The 22,717-nt window shown below is 37.0% G+C and overlaps 1 protein-coding gene across 1 annotated transcript; it reads right to left on the reverse strand.

Annotated features, from left to right (window-relative positions):
* Positions 1–6,451: 6,451 nt before the first annotated feature.
* LOC123942241 (U3 small nucleolar ribonucleoprotein protein MPP10-like) lies at positions 6,452–7,897 on the reverse strand. The gene has a single exon (XM_046006106.1). It carries the CDS (start codon positions 7,895–7,897, stop codon positions 6,785–6,787), a length of 1,113 nt encoding a protein of 370 aa, XP_045862062.1. The 3' UTR covers positions 6,452–6,784.
* Between the last annotated feature and the right edge of the window lie 14,820 nt (positions 7,898–22,717).

Genomic DNA, 22,717 nt, shown 5'->3' on the forward strand with positions numbered 1-22,717 from the left:
ATCATCACATCTATCTCTATCATCTATTTATATCTTTTATTTATGTCTATTTATATACTTATAAGTATATAAAGCATTTTTCCCTTGGAAAAATAAGTGATTTTAATTTTACCCAATGTAAGAAACTCCAACTCCATGAATTTTGAACTTGCTGTTCAAATTTTCAGCACAGCAATCAGCATCTTGCTCCCTTCCTAGGAGACTTAACATTTGTGGAAGAAGCTAAAATGCTTTCACAAAATGTGAAATAGGTAAAATAGACATCATTTTCTGAGTGTTTCCAGTCAAGAAACAGAAGCTAAATGCTAAAGGTCACATGGCCAATAAATGTTTAAGCCTGGCTTAGTACTCAGGGTGATGGATCCATGTCCGGTACCATCCATGACAGGGATACATAACCTGAAGCCAACTTGTTGGCATTTGACCTACTGTATGTGTGTGTACCTAACCCAAGCTCCAGGAAGAAAAAAAAAAAAAATCCCCAAGGAAATCATGCCATTGGGTGGGGACAAAGAACAAAGGAACAGAAGAGATTCTGCAAGTAGAACTCAATGACTGCCTTGATTAATTGCCGCCCACACAACTAGGTGTTGTTGCTGTTTACTTAGAGTTCTGCCAGCAATGAGGGTTCTGGATCCCTGAAGATTGCTCCATTGCTAGGCCTAAGAAAGTCATTATCAGTTATATCTGATGCGTGACCACCACCCCAGCCTTCGATTCTCACCATGTTGGAGCCAGGCAGCCAACTCTGTGCATGCACACCATTAAAGCTGCCCCTGCGTGCTCTTCCCCATGAGTGAACCCTCAGTCCTCCTCAGGAACTTCACCCCCCACTTCACCATATGTAGTTTCTGCTTGTGCCTTCATTTTATGTTTCTCAAAGCTTAGCGGAACTCTGTGGGATTTGCCTTGCAGGTAGAGGCAGTGATGAAAAGGACTGGAAAATGAAGAAAAAAGAGAAGAGTAAAATTTGCCTCTGAAATATGGAAAAGTTTCTCTTTCCAATCTCTCTGCTGCTATGGTTTTCATCAGACTTTCAGAGTTCAAGGAGGAACTGAGTAGAAGTCTGAGGGAAGCCGTCAAAGAGCGAGGTCCTAGACAGGCACTAGGCAGGAAGAGCTGATTTCAGCATTGTAACACTGTAGTGTTTACTGGGAAATTACTGGTACCTTGCCAAAGAGCCAGAAGCCTTCATCCTCTCCTCTTGAGCCTCACCCAGGCAAAATAGTAGTTTTCTAGAGTTCCCTCTTCTGCTGCCCCCAGGTCCTGCCTCAATCACATACACATGTTCATGGGGTGTAGCCTGGATGACAGGGATGCCCATAAACAGCATTCCTATTAATACCATGTAAAAGGTAATTCTCTCCCATTGGCCTCTACTTTCATGCCTGGACTTCCATCTCTATTCTTCGTCAAGTTGTTAAGTTCCTTTGTTTCTATGGCCAATCTCTGTCTCTCTGTAAATAGTTTCTAAAAATTGTGGTAAAAAACACATAACATAAAATTTACTATCTTACTATAAAATGTATTTTATTACTAAAAATGGTTACATTTTTAAGCACACAGTTTAGTGACGTTAATTATATTCACACCTGGGTGTGAAAGATCTATGGTCCCTCTTTTAAAACACAATGTCCCTGAAATGGATAGCATATTATGGGCACCTGAGCATTCTGAAGTCATGAGATCATGTCCCTTCAGTAACAGTACAAACACAGTACTCACAGCCAGGGAACATGGGAAAGTTGGGACAAAGAGGAGCTCAGGTACGAGGGAAGGAGAGATGGGGACAGAATTGTCACAGCCAATGCCACTGTGAGCTGTCCCTACCCTATGCCATGTCACTCCCTCTCAACCAAAGACAAGGGGAGATGCTTAAAGAGAAATAAAATGATTACCAGAAGCCCCATTTCTTTAATTGATTATAGATGGCTAATGTTTAAAATACATGGGCAAAAACTATTGTGTAAGGAATTTTGTTAAACAAAGACAAAATAAAAAATGTTTCTTAAAATTCTTAACCTTTCATTTTTAACCTAAATATTTACCAGAGTAAAATTACTTTAAAATTCATTGGTAGTTCCTAAGAACAGAATTCTCCAATTTACATAGTCAAGATAAGAGCAATTAGTATAAAGTCTAGAAGAAAATGAAAGTTTGTCTTTCACATACCAAAAACAGTTCTTCCGTTGTACATTCCAGGCACTGTGGCCAGAAACAAATGATATAACCAACCCCTTCAGTGGAGAAAGGGGGAAAGAAGTGTTTCTTGCTTTTTTTTTTTTTTTTTCAGTTATGGTAAAAATGCACATAACATAAAATTTGCCATCTTATGTTTAAGTGTGCAGTTCAGTGGCATCCAGTATATTTACACTGTTGGGCAACCATCACTACCATCTACCTCCAGAGCCCTTTTTTATCTTACAAAACTGAAATTCTGTATTGTTTAATTCCATTAAACAATAACTCCTCCAATCCCCTGGCAACCACCATTCCACTTTCTGTCTCTATGAATTTGACTGCTCTAGAAACCTCATCTAAATGAAATTATACACTGCTGATTCTTTTGTGACTGGCTTATTTCATTTAATATAATGTCTTTAAGATTAATCTATACTGTTGCATATGTCAGAATTTCTCCTTTTTAAAGCGAAGTAATATTCTATTCCATTGTATGGATATACCACATTTTATTCATTCATGCATCCATTAATGGGAGTACTTGAGTTGCTTCTACTTTTTGGCTACTATGAATAATGCTGCTATGAACATGGATATACAAATATCTTGCTTTCTAAATTCTGTTATCTCATCAAGGACCTGAGTCATGGTTATGTTTTGAGTCTATTAATACCTCTTACAATAATTTTAGGCCTCATAGTATGCAATCCTCAGTCAAAATGGTTCTGATTATTCCTTCTACCTCTTTGGAAGTTAGGATGGGTCATTAAGCTTTCTTGAGAGTTGTAACTTCAATCCTGTAGCCTTTAAGTTATGTATCAAAATTACAACTCATGTCAGGGATGAAAAATCTTGGTTGAAAATGAGTTAAAGTGGCATGTAAAAAGGAAAAAAAAAAGGCTGAATCTGGGGTAAGACAATGATATTTCTTGGGTTGGCTAACCTGAGTATGGGTCTGAAAACCTAAATAATCAAAGAGCTGGGCAAACAAATGTAGGAAGGAAGGCTTATATTGGGAAGTCATCAACAGCATAGGAACATTAAATGTACAGGAACTTACAACCTACCAGAGAAAAATTAACAGGATATTTATGTAATTTTTAAAAAGCACACTGTTTTTTAAAAACATATTGAAGTATCAAAGTATAAGTAAACCATAACGATATTTGAGTTGGCATAGTTTTTCCTTATGGTGATAAATAAAAGCTTTATTGACCCCAAATTTACCTGATAATAGTAAAGCAGGTAATCATTGAATCTTGGCTAGAGCACAAGCTGGATTTGGATGTCAGGGATTCATGGCTCTGCTACCTGGGAAACTAGTTACTCTCCCTGATTCTGTTTCCTTTACTCCATAATGGGAAAATGCTTTAAAAAAAAAACACCTCACAAGAATATTATCAGAATTAAATGGCACATGTATTAAAGTGTCTGGCACAGGCCAGGCATTGAATGCTTGCTCATGCTCATTTCCCTTCCCTTCCAACTCTCTGATCAATAAATTTCACAGGTCAGGCAATGGTGTTTTTTCAAAAACAACAATGGGGTTGCCATCATTGGAAGAGAGTAACTTTAGCTGAGCCAGACTAGTTCAGTTGCTAAGTTAGGAGTAAAGACCTCTTTTCAAGAAGAACGAGATCTGGCCCCAATGGAGAGCTGAATACTGTATCCTCTAAGTTCTTTTCTAGTCTCTGCTCATCACACTTGTTAAGATGTTGGAGAATCCAAATCAAAAGGATGTCAGATTACTTCTGTGTGGAAATGTTATGTCTCAGAAGATGTGTCTTTGATTTTACATTGAAGGCCTCATTCTCCATGGACGAGTCAACATGTCAAGGCCAACTACACAAAGGGAATGACATTTGATAATTTGTTGGTTTTTTTTTTTTCTCTAGGTTCTTAACATTTTTCCTTACCAAAAATTTATGTCTGTGGGTGTTTTTTTTTTTTTTTTTAGTCCCAGCTGCGGTTAAATGTACCTCTTATACATTGCTTTGTTCTTTTAGTGACATAACTGCCCTCCAATTATTGCTGCAATCAACCCTTTGCTTTCTTCTCCTTGTAGCTCTTTGTATAGTGTATACAGTGAGGGAAATGATGCAGGCTGTTTAGAAATACTCTGGTCAATTTGCTTCTTTCCCTTTCTTTGTATGATTATCTGGAGACATGCTATGTTTATCAGCGGTAAGCCATGAAACATGCACCCCCCTTGATGAGTACCGGAGGAGAATGGCATGTGTGGGAATTAGCACAGAAAACCAGAGACAGGAATCCCAGAACCTAGATCCTAAACTCATCTCTACACCCAACCACTTGCTAAATGACCAACAGCATCTGTGAGTACTCTGTTCTCTGAGCATTCTAGTACTGTTTTTCAGTGTCATTTACTCAGGACTGAGTATGAATAAGCAGCAGAGGTAGGCAGTGCCATGTGTTGACAAGAAAAGATGCCCTTCCTTCTCTAAAATCCTCTGGAAGATAGATATTAAATAACCAGTTCCAGGTATATTCAGGGTCCCGACAGGATAAAGCCAAGATTCACTGGAACATAGTTTAAGCCTCTATGCCTCAAAGAAGGCTTAAGTTTGTTGGTCTCACAGGGGATCAGGAGAAAATGGAGTTGGCCTATTCCTCTGAACAGACCTTGTCAGAATAGCAAATGCTATCAGACAAGTCATTGGAAACCCCAGGCCTGCCTTGATCAAGAACTCCAGTTAGCACATATCCTAAACAGTTACAGTCATGGGTCCTGGTTTGGGACAGCGTAGTATTCTCCAATGACACTTATTTCCAACATTTCTTTCAGGAGCAGCCAGTGTACTTCCACTGCATGGTCCCCAAGCTGTTAAGACCAAAACTTTCCTGTGAGCAGGGTGGTAAAGTGCAACTCAAACCTCTCTGGTCCATTGAACACCCACGCTTCCTCCTCAATAAGTGGGTTTATAGAAGAACATAGTTATCAGGTGCATCATTAGCATATTTTTCAGAACAATTGCCTGCAATCAACACTTTTATCAGCTTGGCTTTCTTGTCCCAGAATGCAGTCCTTGTCAGGAAGTCAGCTCTTTATTGACTTTACTAGTAGGATAAACAAACCTCCTTTGACATACAGAATGGCAGAAACTGTGACTTCCTTCCCACCTCCCATGGAGGCAAAGCAGTTCAAGTTGGAGGAAACAGAGGGTTGGACTTAACATGGATTCAGAGTAAAAGTCATAGTTAAATATCTGGCAAAATGCTCCCCTGTAGACAAGAAGGAGTGAAAGGCATCAGAATCACCCAGGAAGCCTCAACTATGAAAAGAAAGGGAAGAGGGTCCAGGAGGAAAGGGATAGACCCACTTCCCAAGAGTTATTTGTTTTGCAAACAATAAAGTCTAAATGAGACTTTTTAGCTTTAGGTTTGCATTCTGAATCTGCTCCATCTTATTTAGTGGAAAAGATTGTAAGTGAACTTGAAAGACAAAAAAGTATTTTAGTAACTGTGTGAATAGTACACTAAAAAGCAAAACTTAGGAATGTGATCACAAAAGCAGCTTTTATTTTTGTTCTTCTGCTACCCATTTAGACGTGCTCAATGAAGTTTAAAAGTAGTCTTCTCCTGCTCCTGGATGAAAAAATCAAGCCATCTCACGACTTTCTGCTCACAATTTTGTAATAGAAAATCCTACCAGTACTGTAATATATGAGTAAACGTGATTAGGCAATTACAGTGTTCAATTCAGATGATTAATAGAATTCTAAGTGATACTGTATTAAATCTTCAATTCCCTGTACCAAGCTAGGGTGGCCTGGAGGCTGCCTTAAAGTGGTGACATCAGAAAGGGGAAGATGGGCTTGGTTCTTCTCTATTTCTCTACTTGGTTTATTAGGTTTCCAACCTGGGCATGGTCAAGAGGTGGTGAGGGAGGGAACAGATGGTGAGAAAGCCTTTACTTGAGTAATGTCACGGAATAGCTTCAGGGTAACTGAACTGGTATATGTTTATATCTGGCTCTCCTATGGGCATTTTTATGGGTTCATTGGGGTGAGGCACACTGAAAAAATTGCTTATACTTATGCTTATGCTAAAAATAAAATGTAGACAGTTTATTTTCTTCTGAATAATTCCAGAAAAAAATATTCAATAATGAAGATATTTTTACTTGGTGGCAAAACTGATGCCATGCATGTCAATAAAGAACAAGGACATTGTTATTCCACATTATAATGGAGACAAATCAGGACAGGGTTAATTTTATCCCACCTTTTTTTTTTTTTTTTTTGCAAAGAAAAGTTCTCAAAAAATTTATTATAAAAGGGAACAATGACAGAATATAAACTTACATCTTAATATTTATATTATATTCAAAATATGTTACAGCTTTAATTTATGAACAGAAATATCCTGTCTTTTCTTCTTTTTCTTTTCTGTTTTCTTTGCATCGCTGATTTGCATTTTTACTTGATCTTGTAATTTGGAAAAGAATGCTTGAGACGACTATAAGTCTTTGTCTTTACCTTCATCCTTTAGTAGTGAAGCTCTGCCTGTTCTGGTCAGCTGTTTTAACTTCTCTGAAGCTACTGCCTTTGGTTATTTCCCTGCTTGGTCTGGGTTGTTCTTTTCAAGCAGTCTTCTCCGCTTTTCCTTGTCTTTTAGTTTCATATGTTTCTGATATTTCTTTTTCCTCTGTTCTCGTTTCTTGTCTGTAGCTGTTTTTTTCCGCAGCTGTTTTTACATCTCCGGCTTTATTTTTTTCCTTGACTTCCTCCGGGGCCAGGAGAGCTGCATCACTCACGCTCACTGGGGCCACCTCCTCCATGGTTATGGCCGGCAGATTTGACACAACTTTAATCTCTGGAACAGGTGGTTTAGGGATGAAGTGAAAGTTTGAGAGGGCATCCAATTTTAAGAAGAGGGAATCCATCATCTTCTGAATTTCTTTGTGCTCTGGATTTTCTTCTTCTGCTGTTTTTTGCTCATTGAGTTTGATGTACTCCTGCTCATAAATTTCAGCAAGGCTCAATTTGCTCTTCTCATGGTCTAATGTTAAACGTTTTTTATATTCATACGCATCCTCTTTAGGTCTTTCTTTACGTACTACATCATCCCAAGCCTGATCTCTTATCCTCTGCTTAATGATATCTTCCAGCTGAAGGGTGGTTTCCTCTGTGATCACAGGGGCCATGCGGACCGCATGGTCAAAGTGCAGAGTCTCCTCTAGGAGGCTGTTCTCTGGGCGCTTATGAGCCGTCACTTCCCCTTGAAGCTGCCAAGGTTTTTTTTCCAACAGTTCTTTTTCTAAAGATGCAATTTTTTCATTCATCTTTTCCTGTCTTTTTTCAAAAGAGGATTTAACTTCATCAGAATCTTTCTGTACATTTAAAATACTTGTATTTTCACTTTCCTCATCATCTGGCAAAGCAAAAGTCACTCTTTTCGAGGTTTCTTTATGTTGCTTACTGTCTTCATTTTCTTCAAGTTCATTATCTTCATCAGTTTCAGAAATGCTCTCTTCTCCTTCTTCGTCAGCAATTTCTTCCTCCTCTTCATCTGAACCCAGTTCATCTTCATGAGCACTTGCTAGGTCTTTATCACTTTCAACTGGATCAAAGAAGTCTTTGTATTTCAGGTTTCTGGAGCTTTTACCTGACTGAGGTTTTTGACTTCCAAGCAGTTCTCCCTCATCTTCATCAGAAGTCCAGCTTTTGTAAATGTGGCTGACCAATGTCTGCATCCCTCCTGGATCCTGGACATGCAATCCTCTGAGGTCCTGTTCCATGGAAAGAATATGCTCCTGGTCCTGCCTCGAGGTCACTGAGGAATAGGGAGAATCTTTAGTACCGCTAAAGGAAGGGGAGGTGCTCTTGGCATTGCATCTTGGAACTCAGATCTCATTTTGCTATAGAAATATTAGTCTCCCAATTTGAGAAATGGGAAAATATTATTACCTCACAGGATTTGGGGGATTTATGGTATTAATGAGTGAAAGTACCTTTCATATAGCCAAATTGCAATAAATATGAGTTCCTTCCCTATTTCTTTAAAAGAGTTTACTGTGAATGAGTGGGGGGAAAAAGAAGATTGAAAGTGTCCATTATGTGGCAAGCACTGGTTAAGAAAAATATTACTATCAATGTTCAAAATCAATTGCTTTGTACATTAATCAGGATTTTAGGGATTAATCTGAAACTTTATAATCATTTTGGCAGGTATTTTTGAGAAAAAAATGTGTTAAATATTCTGAACAAGTGTTTCTGCATGAAATTTTGGACAAAAAACTGGCAAGTATTATATATAGATGTATATAAATACATATGGAAATGTTATCATCAAGCATATATTGTGAAATATTCTCTATTAGAGATTAAATGAATTTTAACAAGTTTTGCTAGAAAGTTATAATTTTCAATTTTGTTACCAAAATTCCTAAGCTTTTCTGCTCAAGGCTCAAGGAAATAAATTATCTTAATTAGAAAATAGATTGTACCACTCAGCTATCTTTTGGGTCTTCAGATAAACAAATACCTAAAGAATATTTGGGAGGATTAAATGTCTCGAAAGCAGGCTAAACAAATATGAGACATTCTGCTTCCAAGATTAATCTGTGATGGGAAATAGAAAAATTGTGTCCTTCCCAGCTGAAAGTAGGTGTCTATTGTTTTCCCTCCTGGTAAATTGCCAAAGAGCTGTCAGGTCGGCTCATCCCTATGTACAGAATTTAGATGACAACAGAGGTATGTCACCATTCTGCCAAATCTTAAGATACAAGGCCCAGGTATGTCATTGCCAAATGGGACCATTTTGGTTAATACCAGCAGAAGAGAGCTTCTGAAGAAGCAGGTGTCTGAAGACAAGCACACTTGGCTTTCCCAGTAGTGCTAGCCTGTACACTCTGGGAATATTCTTTGCATTAGTCTTAATTATAGAGATCAAATAATTGAAGACCTAAGATTTGTTTTGTATTTTTCTGATGCCTACCAGTGTACTGTTTACCGCTCTTCTTTCCCACTTTCCTCATTAATTAAGTCACTCATCTGCCAACATTAGATCTATTATCTACAATAGTGTTCCATGTGCCATGAAGATCCGCCACCTGTGTCTTGAACTTTCATTTTCCTTCTTTCTGCTGTCCAAACTCTTCCTAATTTTCTAATCTAGCTCAAATTCTACATTTTCTCTCAGTCTCTCAAGATTCACCTGGAAGGCTTTTGCCAACTATGTATCCCCACCAGAATCTTATAAACAGTGGAATGTTGGCTCTTAATAGATATTGGCTTTAATTATTTGAAAATGGAGTCTATTTCTTCCACACTTGAGTTGGAAGACTGCATCATGTAGTACTCTTGTTGCATCTTTCTCCTACCTTGAAATACCCTATGGAATTGGAAGTATTTTGGTAATTTTCTAATATTTTTTTTGTAGCTAACTTAGAATGGTATCTGAACAGAGTTGAAGGAATGTTGAAAGACTGAAAGAACATAAGCTAGAAAGTAAAGTACTAGCATGCTCTGCTTTTCAGTTTTCCCATCTGTTCAGTGGGAAACATGATGCCTGAAGTAGGCCCCTGGTACAAAGATAAATCCCACTGAATCTCTGATAGAGGCAAATCTTCATGAATAGTTCTGGGTGGGTTGTGAATATCTTTCAGATATCACTCAAGTCATTTAATTTTCTTTCCAAATTTCAACCTTTTTTCTTGGCAGAGTTTGTACTTGTTTATAACAATTTTAATCATGTTGTTACAAATGATAGTTGCTTTCAGAACAAATCATTACTATATTTTTTAAATTTCTGCCTTCTATTGCTGAACACACACACACACACACACACATACACACACAGAGTCATATGAAACACACCACAGGTCATTTTTTGATTACATTAATGTTTTCATATAGAGAGCTCTTATTCATCTTTGAGCTTCTTTATCCTTCTCCCCACCCACCCCATCTTCCACAGGGAAGAAGATGAAAGAAAGCAGCATCAGTATGCCCTCCATCTAACACCATCACCTCAAGACCTTCTTCCCCAGCAAAGCTCACTTTAAGCTACTACCCATGGCCTCCGGCATGCCCCCTGACCAACAGCTTTGAGGAAGGTCAGGATCCTTTGCGTGTCTATGTTGCTTGCTGTCAGGCACCAAAATAGTAACTCCCCATCTTCCCTTCTCCAAACACACATACTTTTCCCCCTTGCTTTCTTGCCTTGTACAAAAGAAAGAAAACATCCTCAAATCCTGGACTTCTGCCAGTTTTCAAAAATAATTGAACTTCCCTTACTTTCAAAGAGATTAGGTCTCTGAGACTTTTAAGTTCAGATGTTCAACTCTGTGGGTGTTGCTTAAGCTTTGAATGACCTTTCCTCAGGACCCTCTGATGACATAACAGGCGACCCTATGAGCTGAGGAACAAGTGTCTTGTTATCTGTTTCCTGTTATCTCAGCCGTTGAGACTGATGGGGACCATGGCTCCAGGGGTTGGGGGAGAGACAGCTGCTGAGGACAAAAGTATGTCCATGCTCCCCAGCATCTCTAGAATAAAAGTCTCAGTACATTTTTGTGGACAACCTCTTTGTTCTGTTCTGTCAAGTGTATTTTTAGTTCTAATAGAAAATATTAGCTTCCTGTTTCAGTTTCCTCTCCTCTAATTTTCTCATCCTAAAGCCTCAAGTCTGTTGACAAATACCACCAAACAGCATGCACCATGAAGGCTGCTATGGGAGCAGTTCTTTCTCATCCATAGCTGGTGATTTGGAAAGCAGTGGGGTATATTAGAAAGAACAGTCTTTGAAACTACACTTACCTGGGCCAGCCCAAATTCAGCATATATCTCAGTTTGACTTTGAGCAGGAAACTGATCCCTCTGAACCTCAGTTTCTCTACCTTTAAAATTGAGGGACACCTTACAGGGTTTTTTGTTTTTTGTTTTCCAAATTAAAGATCATGTATGCAAAATTCCTTTTTCCATGCTTGCTACAAAATAAATCATTGATACTTTATTAGTTTTATTATTGTTAAAAGTATGTTTTCCATGCTCTTTGAAACTTTGAACTAGATCACAAAAAGAACTTAGGTCAGTTGCAAAATAACAGACAAGAATTAATCTTTTTCTTCCAAAACTTATACTTCCACTTTCTAAATTAAAAACTTGAGAGACTTAAAAATGAATATTGTGGATATTGTGGCAAAAAATGTAAAAAAAAAAAAAAGTGATGATTCTGAAAGAAAATGAATCTTGACTTCTGTTGGTACGTGAAAACATCCCATATTTCCACCTACATTATGTTTGCCCTTGAATCTCTCCTGAAAAATACTAATTTATTTTGGTAAGTTCAGAAGCTTCTCTCTTGAATACTCATGAAGAGTCTTGTAATGCTTTTCTAACCTTCTTATCAGGATCTGTATGAGTCTGCTTAAACTGCCATAACAAAATATCACAGACTGTGTGTCTTTAATAATATACATTTTATTTTCTTACAGTTCTGGAGGCTAGAAGTCTGAGATCAAGGTGTTGACAGAGTTGGTTTCTTCTGAGGTCTCTCTTCTTAGCTTGTGGATGACTACCTCCATATTGTATCCTCACATGGGCCACTTTTGGTCAGTGTATATGTCTATGTCCACCTCCTCTCAAAAGATCAGTTCTATTGGATTAAGGCCCAGCCATGTGACTTCATTTCCCTTAAATATCTCTATTAAAAAACCCATCTACAAATATGTCACATCCAAAAGTACTAGAGTGTTAGAACTTCAACACATGAATTTTGTAGGTGAGTTCAGGGGAGAGACACAATTCAGCCCCTAATAAAATCTCTGCAAGAAAGATATTTGAAGGCAACACTTCACCAAGATCTGCTCCCAGGGATGGCACTGATATTTGAGCCAAGAGTGTCATCTCCCAGTGTTACTACAACTGCCAGCCCTCAAGATGCAGAATCTCCTTTTGTACCCTTAGATCCTTTTTGCCAAACACAACCTATGCTCCTCACCCCTCTATATACTTGATAACTAAGCTGGATCTCACTGCAACTTCATGAGGACAATGTCTTCACCTTCAGTCTCAGTTTCTCTTTTCACAAGGCTCTCTTTACCCTACCATGCCTTGAGTAATGCTGGGCCTATGTAGGCTGCCCACCTGAAGGGGTACTCAGAGCCACTTTCTTCCCAAGAAGGAGGCTTGGTTACTGGCATGCAACTAAAATGACCATCTCTGTCCCCATCAAGAATGAGTTCATTCTCAGATGATTCCATAGCTCCAGTCTATTTCACTATATATGCACTCTATTTCACTACATCCACTCTATTTCATGAGAATATGAACCTGAACAGTGTACTATGCTTAAGCTCAGACTACCAGTCATGTTTCTACACTTTGGTGTAAAATGTATCTTCTCATAAATTTTTAAGCTGAAAGATTCTTAAGTCAGTGATAGACATCCTGTATGTTTTTTTATGGTGTCCTCTTGCAATATCTTTATTGTTAAGTTCCATAGTTTTCTGTCATGAACTAGGATAGAATTTCATGGAAGTTTTTAAAGAAGGGAGAGATAAAGAAAGTAAGAAACCAAGTGACTACTTACTCTATGAGGTTTAGGACAGGGCAATGTCTGCTTCATTCACCTGTGTATACTCAGTGGTAATCAGGGTGACCAAAACATAGTAAGAACTCAGAAATATTTGTGGATTGTTGAAAGGAGTCTGTGACTATAGTAAGCACTAGTAGAAAACAGAGATCCAATAACTAACTACTATTTTGTAGCTCAAGCCAAATTTTCTGGGTATTTTTTTAGACCAGGACATATGGGAAATCTTAGCCCTCTAGAGTCAAGCCTAACTTAGGCCTAGCCATAACTATACACACAGACACAGGCATAAACATGCACATGCTCATATCTGTGGTCCTTTGTCCTCTGATCACATGCAAGCCAAAAAAAAAAAAAAGTATCTATCTATCTATCTATCTATCTATCTATATATATATATGCAAATTGAGTTCTGTTCACTAAGGACATCTTTGTCACATTTCCTGCATCTTCATGCTGCCATCACAAAGTGTGCATGTGCAACACGACATCATGGCACCCTGGATGCTAATCGGAAAGCGGTGGCTATCTTCCTTCAGCACATGGATAATTCACTACATATTACCTTGGATTTTTTTTTAATTTAATTTAATTTTTTTAGTGTTCCAAGATCCATTGTTTATGCACCACACCCAGTGCTCCATACAATACATGTCATCCTTAATACTCACCACCAGGCTCACCCATCTCCCCACCCCTCTCCCTTCCAAAACTCTCAGTTTGTTTCTGAGTCCACAGCCTATCATGGTTCATCTTCCCCTCCGATTTACCCCACTTCACTTTTCCTTTCCTTCTCCTAATGTCTTCCATGTTATTCCTTATGCTCCACAAGTAAGTGAAACCATATCATAATTGACTTTCTCTGCTTGACTTATTTCACTCAGCTCAATCTCCTCTAGTCCCATCCATGTTGATACAAAAGTTGAGTATTTATCCTTTCTGATGGAGGCATAATATTCCATTGTATATATGGAACATATCTTCTTTATTCATTCATCTGTTGAAGGGCATCTTGGCTCTTTCCACAGTTTGGTGATTGTGGCCATTGCTGCTATGAACATTGGGGTACATATGGCCCTTCTTTTCACTACTTCTGTATCTTTGGAGTAAACACCCAGTAGTGCAATTTCAGGGTCATAGGGTAGCTCTATTTTTAATTTCTTGGCTTTCATAAGCCATTTTTTTCTCTTATTACCACTTCATTGGTCCCAAGTTTCAAAATAAGTAAGATATTTATAAAATTATACTGAAGAATGATTCAGACATTCTCCATATATAGAATATTGGGCTAAGTTTCAGAACATTTTCTCATTAATATATTATTTTGTATCTGAATATAGTCACCAATGTACAAATCTATCCTTTGCATACACTTATCTCAAATCTTTTCTGATTCAGTACGTCTCTCCAAATTGTCCAATGTTGGGCTAATTCTCCATTGTTCAGCTTTTTAGAAAACATCACTGGCTGGAATACTACAAAGAGTCCTTCATGATAACTTTAGTGATAGCATTACTAAAATGAGGAATCCTTAAACCTCACAAAAAATTTTATGATGAATTCCTTAGTATTTAATGCATTGTTTCCATTACTAATTTAAATAATTATTCACAGCTACCTATGATACATGATCCTGAGAAGCCTCTTACAAATTCTTCCCTTCCCTTTAAGGAATTAAGTTTCAACTGTAGCACAACATCCCTCTATCCATGGTAGCCTTATATATAAAGTGATTTACTTACTGACTTAACAGCAGTAATCAAAAAAAAAAAAAAGTCTCCTATTATAGTGAGACATCCGCTGTGATTATGTGATGGATGATTTTTGATATGATTCTTAAATTTCCTTAAATTTCCTACTCCAGCCAGAACATTCCCCTCAACTGTGGCTCAGGAGCTTGTATATTTTGATATTTTATCGTGATATTTTATTGTGAATTTGGATTTGACTTCCGATCATAAGGAGCAGGAGAAAGAAATAAAAATAAATGATAGAATTTACAGAGGGGAAAATAAGATAAGATAAAGTGGAAGAGAAAAACATAGATCATGAAGGTAATAAAGCAAGAATAATAACAAGAAATGTAAAGACGCGTAAGAAGGCTGTAGATGAGACTTGTGATGTAATTCCAAGGTTTTGGAAGACCTTAAGGCAGACTCTCAGTCTGACAACTGGGTAAGTGTTGGGGTGATGAATATGAGGGTAAAATATCCCAGAAACAGCAGCAACAAAACATTTCTCGAAACTTGACCAAAGGGCATACACATTGCTTTTCTAATCCCATTCATGCCAAGAGAATGCCAGGGGACTCAACCCTGACACTTTTGTTATTTTGAGCCAGATAATTCTTTGTTGGGGGGTATTATTCTATGCATTGTAGGACATTTGGCAGTACCCATTAGATGCAGCAACCCCCTTCTCTCAGTTGTGACAACAAGAAGTATCTCCAGACATTGCCAAATGTTGCCAACATTGTCCCCATCAGTTAATAAACACTGGGTAGAAAGGGGAGAAGATATTAAATATGACAAGGTAATTCATGTTATTCTCATTGGATTCACCACTGCATAAGAATGTCAGTCAGCAAAGGTAAGCAAATATGTAGAGAGGTTATCTTAATAAAACTTAATTTTAACTTGGCTTTGAATAACCCTTCTTCCCCAACTTCTTGCCTTCCCACAACTATGCACATTCTTTCCTCTTTCACTGGACCTATTCCAGCAGCTGTGTGAGTCCTCCAAATCAAATTTATTTGCCTATGACAATCACCTCTTTGATTCTACTGCAAAGGGTGGGGGAAGCCATTCTGTCCTGTTGTGAAAGGCTCTTTCGGTTTTCTGTGATCTCCCTAGGTGTATAGATTGCAAAACCTAGGTACAGACAAGGAGCTTAGACAATAGGTAGACTCATTAATAAATCCTTTGAAGTGTACAAACAAGGCAATGGCAGACGCCTCTTCTTTTTCTTTCTCTCTCCCTCTTTATTCTCATCCTCCATTCCAGATGTCAATGATGGGAACTGGCAAAACAATGAAAATAAACTGAAAAATGAGATCAGGAAAGAAAGGAGTTTTCAGAAGTGATATGGACAAGGCTGTCTATTCTTCCTTTCCTCACTAGCAAAAAACTTAGGAAGCAGCAATCTGTACTGCAACCTAAGGCTTGGGTCCTAAATGTGAGGGAAGCACTTCGGAGAACAGGCCTCATGAGATCATGCACATCTGTTAAGGCTTGGTGTAGGGGTTGGGAAGTCATACAAGCTTGACTGATCAGCTTTGGATGCAATAAGCTGTGGCCTGAAATATGCTGGAGGGATACAACTCACCTTTATTGCAACCTTCTTTTTAACACTTGGTTTAAAAACTTATTTTAAAGTCTTCAGCCTCTACCTTCTCTGCCCTTGGGAAGCTATCCCTGCTCTTGGCCAGCTGTGCCAGCCTACCAGGAGAAGATGACATGCGTATTCACCTCTGGGATTCCTGACTTTATGTCATTGCTCTGGGAAGAGGAAAAGTCTGAAGGTACATTTTAATATTATAGGGAAAGAAAACTTTACCTTTCTTCCCTTCTAGGTTCTTTGGCTGATCCAATGACTACATTGACAAAAGGCAGAATAAGAAAAGAAAACCAAATTTAATTCATATGCATAAGAGCTCTTCAAAATATTAGACTCAGAAATGACTAAAGCAGGAAGATGTTATGCTTTTTAGAAAAGAAACAATACATTTGGGAAGAATTCAGAAGACAGAGGGGTTAGGGCTTAGGGTAACAAGTTAGGTGATAAGAAAGCTTTCTACCTCCAGGTGCTGTGAAGGCACCCTTCACATAGGAATTTATTTCCTGCTTTCAGGGGGTTGGAGGAAGTTCAGAGCACCATCCTTGAGCTGTTTCTAAAATAATTTTAATTTAAAATAATCAATATGCAGAGTAACATATTTGGGGACAGCCTTTGCTAAGACCCATGAATTTCCTCCTCTGAAATTTCCCTGGAAGTTTTACATGTTAGAAACTGAGCTGATTGCTATGAAGAGCAGAATTAGGTTAGTAGCTGAGTAGTAGATTATTCCATATCTCATTGAACAAGTCTTTTAGTCCTGAGAACAGCTGAGAATCATTTTAGAAGGCAGTGATGAGGTGGGCTTCCAAAGTTGGGCTATTGCATAAACAATCAGTTCAGGAAGAGGTCTTTCTATGGAAACAAAAGAAAAACAATGGTTAATGATTGGAGCAAATTACAAACCAGTTTCTGAGTTCTGAGTGTATGCAATTGAGAAGATTATTTAATTTTTTTTTATTGAAAATTCAATTTAATTAATGTATTACTGGTTTCAGAGGTAGAGTTTAGTGATTCATCAGCTGCATATAACACTCAATGCTCATTATATCACATGCCCTCCTCAATGCCCATCACCTAGGTAACCCATCCCACCACCCAACTCCCCTCCAGCAACTCTCAGTTTGCTTCCTATAGTTAAGAATCGCTTATGGTCTGTCTCCCTCTCTAATTCTGTCTTATTTTATTTTTCCTTCTCTTTCAAGAGAAGAGTGTTCATCCTGCATTCATCCATTTTGTTTCTCAAATTCCACATATGAGTGACATAATATGATATTTATCTTTCTGACTTATTTCACTTCATACAATACCTTTTAGTTCCATCCACATCGTTGTAAATGGTAAGATTTCATTCTTTTTTTTTAAATTTTTATTTATTTGTTTAATTTCTTTTCAGTGTTCCAGAGTTCATTGTGTATGTACCACACCCAGTACTCTATGCAATATGTAACCTCCACAATACCCATCACCAGGCTCAACCAACCTCCCACGCCTGCCACCAAAACCCTCAGTTAGTTCCTCAGAATCCACAGTCTCTAATGGTTCATCTTCCCCTCCAACTTCCCCCAACTCCCTTCTTCTTTCCATCTCCCCATGTCCTCTGTGTTATTCCTTATGCTCCACCAATAAGCGAAACCATATGATACTTGACACTCTCTGCTTGACTTATTTCACTCAGCACAATCTCTTCTAGTCCCATCCATGTTGATACAAAAGTTGGCTATTCATCCTTTCTGATGGAGGTATAATACTCCATAGTATAATGGATCACATCTTCTTTTATCCATTCATCCATTAAGAGGGCATCTTGGTTCTTTCCACAGTTTGGCAACTGTGGCCATTGCTGCTATGAACATTGGGGTACAGATGGCCCTTATGTTCACTACATCTGTATCTTTGGGGTAAATACCCAGCAGTGCAATTGCAGGGTCATAGGGAAGCTCTATGTTTAATTTCTTAAGGAATCTCCACAGTGTTTTCCAAAATGTCTGCACCAACTTGCATTCCCACCAACAGTGTAAGAGGGTTCCCCTTTCTCCACATCCTCTCCAACACATGTTGTTTACTCTCTTGTTAATTTTGGCCATTCTAAGTGGTGTAAGGTGGTATCTCAATGTGGTTTGGATTTGAATCTCCCTGATGGCTAGTGACGATAAATATTTTTTTCATGTGTCTGTTAGCCATTGGTATGTCTTCATTGGGGAAGTGTCTGTTCATGTCTTCTCCCCATTTTTTAACATGATTTTCTGTTTTGTGTGTGCTGAGTTTGAGAAGTTCTTTATAGATCTTGGATATCAGCTCTTTAAGATTTCATTCTTTTCGGTGGCTGAGTAATATTCCATTTTGTATATACACACATCACATCTTTTTTATCCATTCATTTGTTGATGTACATCTGGGCTCTTTCCATAGTTTGGCTGTTGTGGACATTCCTGCTATAAACACTGGGGTACATGTGCCCCTTTGAACCACTATGTTTGTATCCTTTGAATAAATACCTAGGTGTGCAATTGTTCAGTTGTAGAATAGCTCTATTTTTAACTTTTTGAGGAAACTCCGTACTTTTTTCAGAGTGACTGTACCAACTTGAATTCCCACCAAGAGTGTAAGAGGGTTCCTCTTTCTTTCTAGGTTCCTTGCCTATATCTTTGTTTCCTGAGTTGTTAATTTTAGCCATTCTGACTGGTGTGAGGTGGTTTCTCATTGTGGTTTTTATTTGTACTTCCCTGATGCTGAGTGATGTACAGCATTTTTTTCACATGTCTGTTGACCATTATGTCCTCTTTAGAGAATCAAGAGGATTTTAGATGTCAGACTTGAAACATCTTCACATAGACTTAGAGAGAGGCAATGGCCATCTGACAGATTTTCCTCGTGTGCAGTTTGAATGTTTTTGGTGATCTTTTCAAGTGTCTTACACAACAACAGTCAGGAGGATTATCCATATAGGAGCTGTTGTGGTGATTTACCTAAAGTTTATATAGAATTGTCTAACTAGTTTTTTAATTTATAAGACAGAAGAGTGGGAGAAAAATTTTTAAAAGTTTGGAGAGTCATAATCAAATATTGTAAGAAATAAGAAAAATAAAGATTTGACCAGTTTACAGGTAGAAAACAAAACTTCAAAGATAATTAACAGAACTAGAATCTAATCTCCACAAGTGTGTATTATGGTTACTACTAACACATATTTTTTCTTCTTATAATCACCTGCATTATTAAATACAACCATAGTGAGCTAATTTGTTGTTAAATTAGGTCCAGTTTCAATAAATTTAGCCTGATTATTTATTCAAGGGCAGCAAGAATAGTGATTGACCACATAGGCTCTTTTAAGTCTTCTTTGTTTGAACTTTTCATAAGAAATCTCAGATGGAATGGTAAAAAGCCTCTCCAGGCTAAGAAGCCAGGCTAAGAACTTGCATGAGCTTTTGCCATTAAGGCCTACAAATTTGGGTAAATTCCTCTCCTCGTCAGGTCTCCAAATTATCCTAAGGTTCCTGGGACTCCCAAGAAATTGCATCCTTACCCTTGTAAGGCTGTTAGGAACCCTATATGCAAGACACCAGACTGATATTTCCAGGAGGCTTTATTGGCTTCATAGAGTCAACCCTAGTTCCTTAGCTGTCCGTTCACATCTATATGTCTTCCTAAAAGATGATATTCTGATCATATAAACAATGTTTCTAACTATGTCCTGTTATAAGGAGAAGATATTCTTATTGAAATTATGCAAATAAATATATTGTCACAAAAATAAGGGTATCTTCTGGGAATTTCTGAATTCTAGAGGAAGAAGGAGGGGCCCCTGGGTGGTGCAGTCAGCTGGGTGTCTGACATGGTTTCAGCTCAGTCATGATCTCAAGGTCTTGGGATTGAGCCCTGTGTTGGTTCTGAACTCAGTGAGAAGTCTTCTAAAGTTTTTGTCTCCCCCTCTTTTTGCCCACCCCTACTCCATGGTTCACTCTATCTCTATCTCAAATATATAAGTAATTTTTTTTAAAGTAGGGAGAAAGTGATAAATGCTTCATTTTTATTCACAAAGGTATATTTTGCTAAATTGCTTTTAGTCATGGATAGCCTAAGAGAAAAGATAAAAAGGTTTCCTTAAATCTGGAAAAAGAAAACATTTTTTAAAAAATCAGCAATGTTTCAAACAAAAAGTCATAAAAAATAATTATCCTCCTCAGTTCATTTAGTCCTTTGTAATTATTGTTTGTTCTGTTGGAATCCAGTTTTTTTATTTTTTATTAGTTCTGGAAATTTTTACTCAGTTCAGTTTTTTTATATCTTAAAGTTAATAGAAACCTGTATTCTAGAGTATTTTCCATGGGTGTCCTTGAAAATGAAGCAGTTTTACAAATACTTTTGTGAAAGAGTCAGAGTGAAACAATAACAATATCTGTAAACAATATCTGTAAACAACAAGACTTAAAGATCTGATGAGAGGTCACTACAATGTAATTGACAAAGAATATTTTTTATTCCTATGACAGGACATTTTAAGCTAATAACTGAAATAACCACTGATAACATTATACCAGGACATATTAGATTTCTAGAAATTTCATACAATTCGTAGAACACATATGCTTACACTTGTACTTTTTTTAAATAAGGTTTCCCATGTAATATACCATATCAAATAAGCCTAATTAGTGTAACATCTCTTTTTTAATAAGGAGGAAAAAACAAATTTTTGTGTGATTTTCCAGGAACCTTTCAAAATCCTGCAACTTTAGGTTAAAAGATTTCATTTAAAATTTGATTTGGGCAAGTCTGTCAAAAATATCAAAAAAGGATTTAAAACACTTGATCAAATAGGATCATAGGTCATTATGAACTAGGACTCCATTACCAATTTAACCAAAGTGACAATTAAAGACTTCACAGGCAAACACAGAAAATTATATAGTTATTAAACAAACAAACAAACAAAACTGACTTGGCTCTTTTAGTAGAGAAGTCTTGACTTTAAATAATCAAGGACCTGGTGAAAGCAGTGTGAAGAACAGTTGGTAAGACAAAATCTTTGTTTTCTAAGTAGATTATTTAAAAGGTAAAGAAAAACCTTTGTTTAGATTTGTTATTAAGAACAGACCAATAATCTAAGAAAACTTTGTCCTTTTAACAGAGAGAAAATCAAATTTTAATTCTGTACCAAATTGTTTTTGATATTAAAAAATTCATTTAACTTAATTAAATTTATTTTAATCTTAGCCAGCTTGACTACACATTAAAATTCCTTTCCAAAGATTCTTTTTCCACAGACCCTCTATAACTTTCTTTTTTACATTCAGATTTTGTCCTAGGTTTTCCTCTTCCCCATTTTGAAATAATTAGCCTCTCCTTAGGACAAAATTACTTTCTTTTCCCTCAACAAAAATGTAGTTCCATTCCTCATACCTTCTTTGACTGAAAACACACATGCCACTTTCCTTCATTCAGAGATGTTTCCCTTATTATTTCTAGTGGTTTTAATTACATACATTAGAATTTTAACCCTTAAAAAAACCTTAATTTTTAGTGAAAATAAAGAAGTAAACAATTATATACTGCCTTATATTAGCATTATGTGGCTTGGCAAATTTATAAATACTTTTTATAATTTCTACAAACATGTTTTTCATAGTAAATTTCTAAATGTGACAGGAAACATGTTTACTGATAGAAAAAAAAGGCCACTAGTTCCTCTACAAAAGAAAGCAAAAGTGAAGCCTATGCTCAGTAATTGACATTTTAGTATTTTATCTTATTTGGAAATGATTTAAATATTTAATAACTATCCATCATTTAATTTAACTTAGAAAACTCATTTTAAGTTATTTTTCTGGCTGATAAATTCTGTAATAGAGATAATATGAGTTCATTTGACTTTCAGGAAACCTAGCCAGAATAAAAGTTGCATGTTTGCACCACATTTAATCCTGGTACTTCTGAAGACATTTCTATTTAATTAAATCAGCAAACTTAACATAGCTTTCATTTACTGAAAATTATCCTTGATGAGGTAAACTCGAAAAACATTTGAGTTAGTTTTTACATTTCTGAGGGTTTTAAAATACTTAATTCATAAATGCTTATTTTTAGGCCAATTAAAAAGAACTTTTTTACAAGTTAATTTTTGCAATACTATCCAGAGGTAGAAAAATACCATATCTATAACATACCTATACATATATATGCACATAAATAAACATACAGGCAGACTTAAACAGAGATCTCATAGCTTTTATCCTGAAACATGAGCTATGAATCAGGTGCAATACACATTCACTAGTTTATCAATAATTGTGTCTTTGGCAGATGGAACAAGTTAAGGTTACGCAGTTAGAAGTTTTTTTGCTAACACTTAAGGAGACTTTGAAGATTTATATTTCTTCTTGCCAAGTAATCTTAAGGAGAATATGGTCTAGAATTTAGGCAAGAGAGCCTTTCTAGCATTTTGTATTTTTAAAGGTTGCCCCCCCCACCTTTTTTATCTTCAAGGGTTTTAGTTACCTCCTAAGGCATTTATATTTTAATGGTAAGATCTGCATCTTCAAGGGACAGAGAAAGAATGTAAATTGGTTTCTCTTCCTCTCTTCTCTCTCTGTTAATCTCTCTCTCTGTTCAAATTTTTTGTTTTTTGGTTTGGTTTGGT

Source organism: Meles meles, chromosome 5 (assembly GCF_922984935.1).
Source record: "Meles meles chromosome 5, mMelMel3.1 paternal haplotype, whole genome shotgun sequence".
Taxonomy (NCBI): domain Eukaryota; kingdom Metazoa; phylum Chordata; class Mammalia; order Carnivora; family Mustelidae; genus Meles; species Meles meles.

Excerpts from the sequence above, each read along its gene's own strand:
- LOC123942241 (XM_046006106.1), bottom strand. The coding sequence starts at position 7,897 with ATGCAGACATTGGTCAGCCACATTTACAAAAGCTGGACTTCTGATGAA.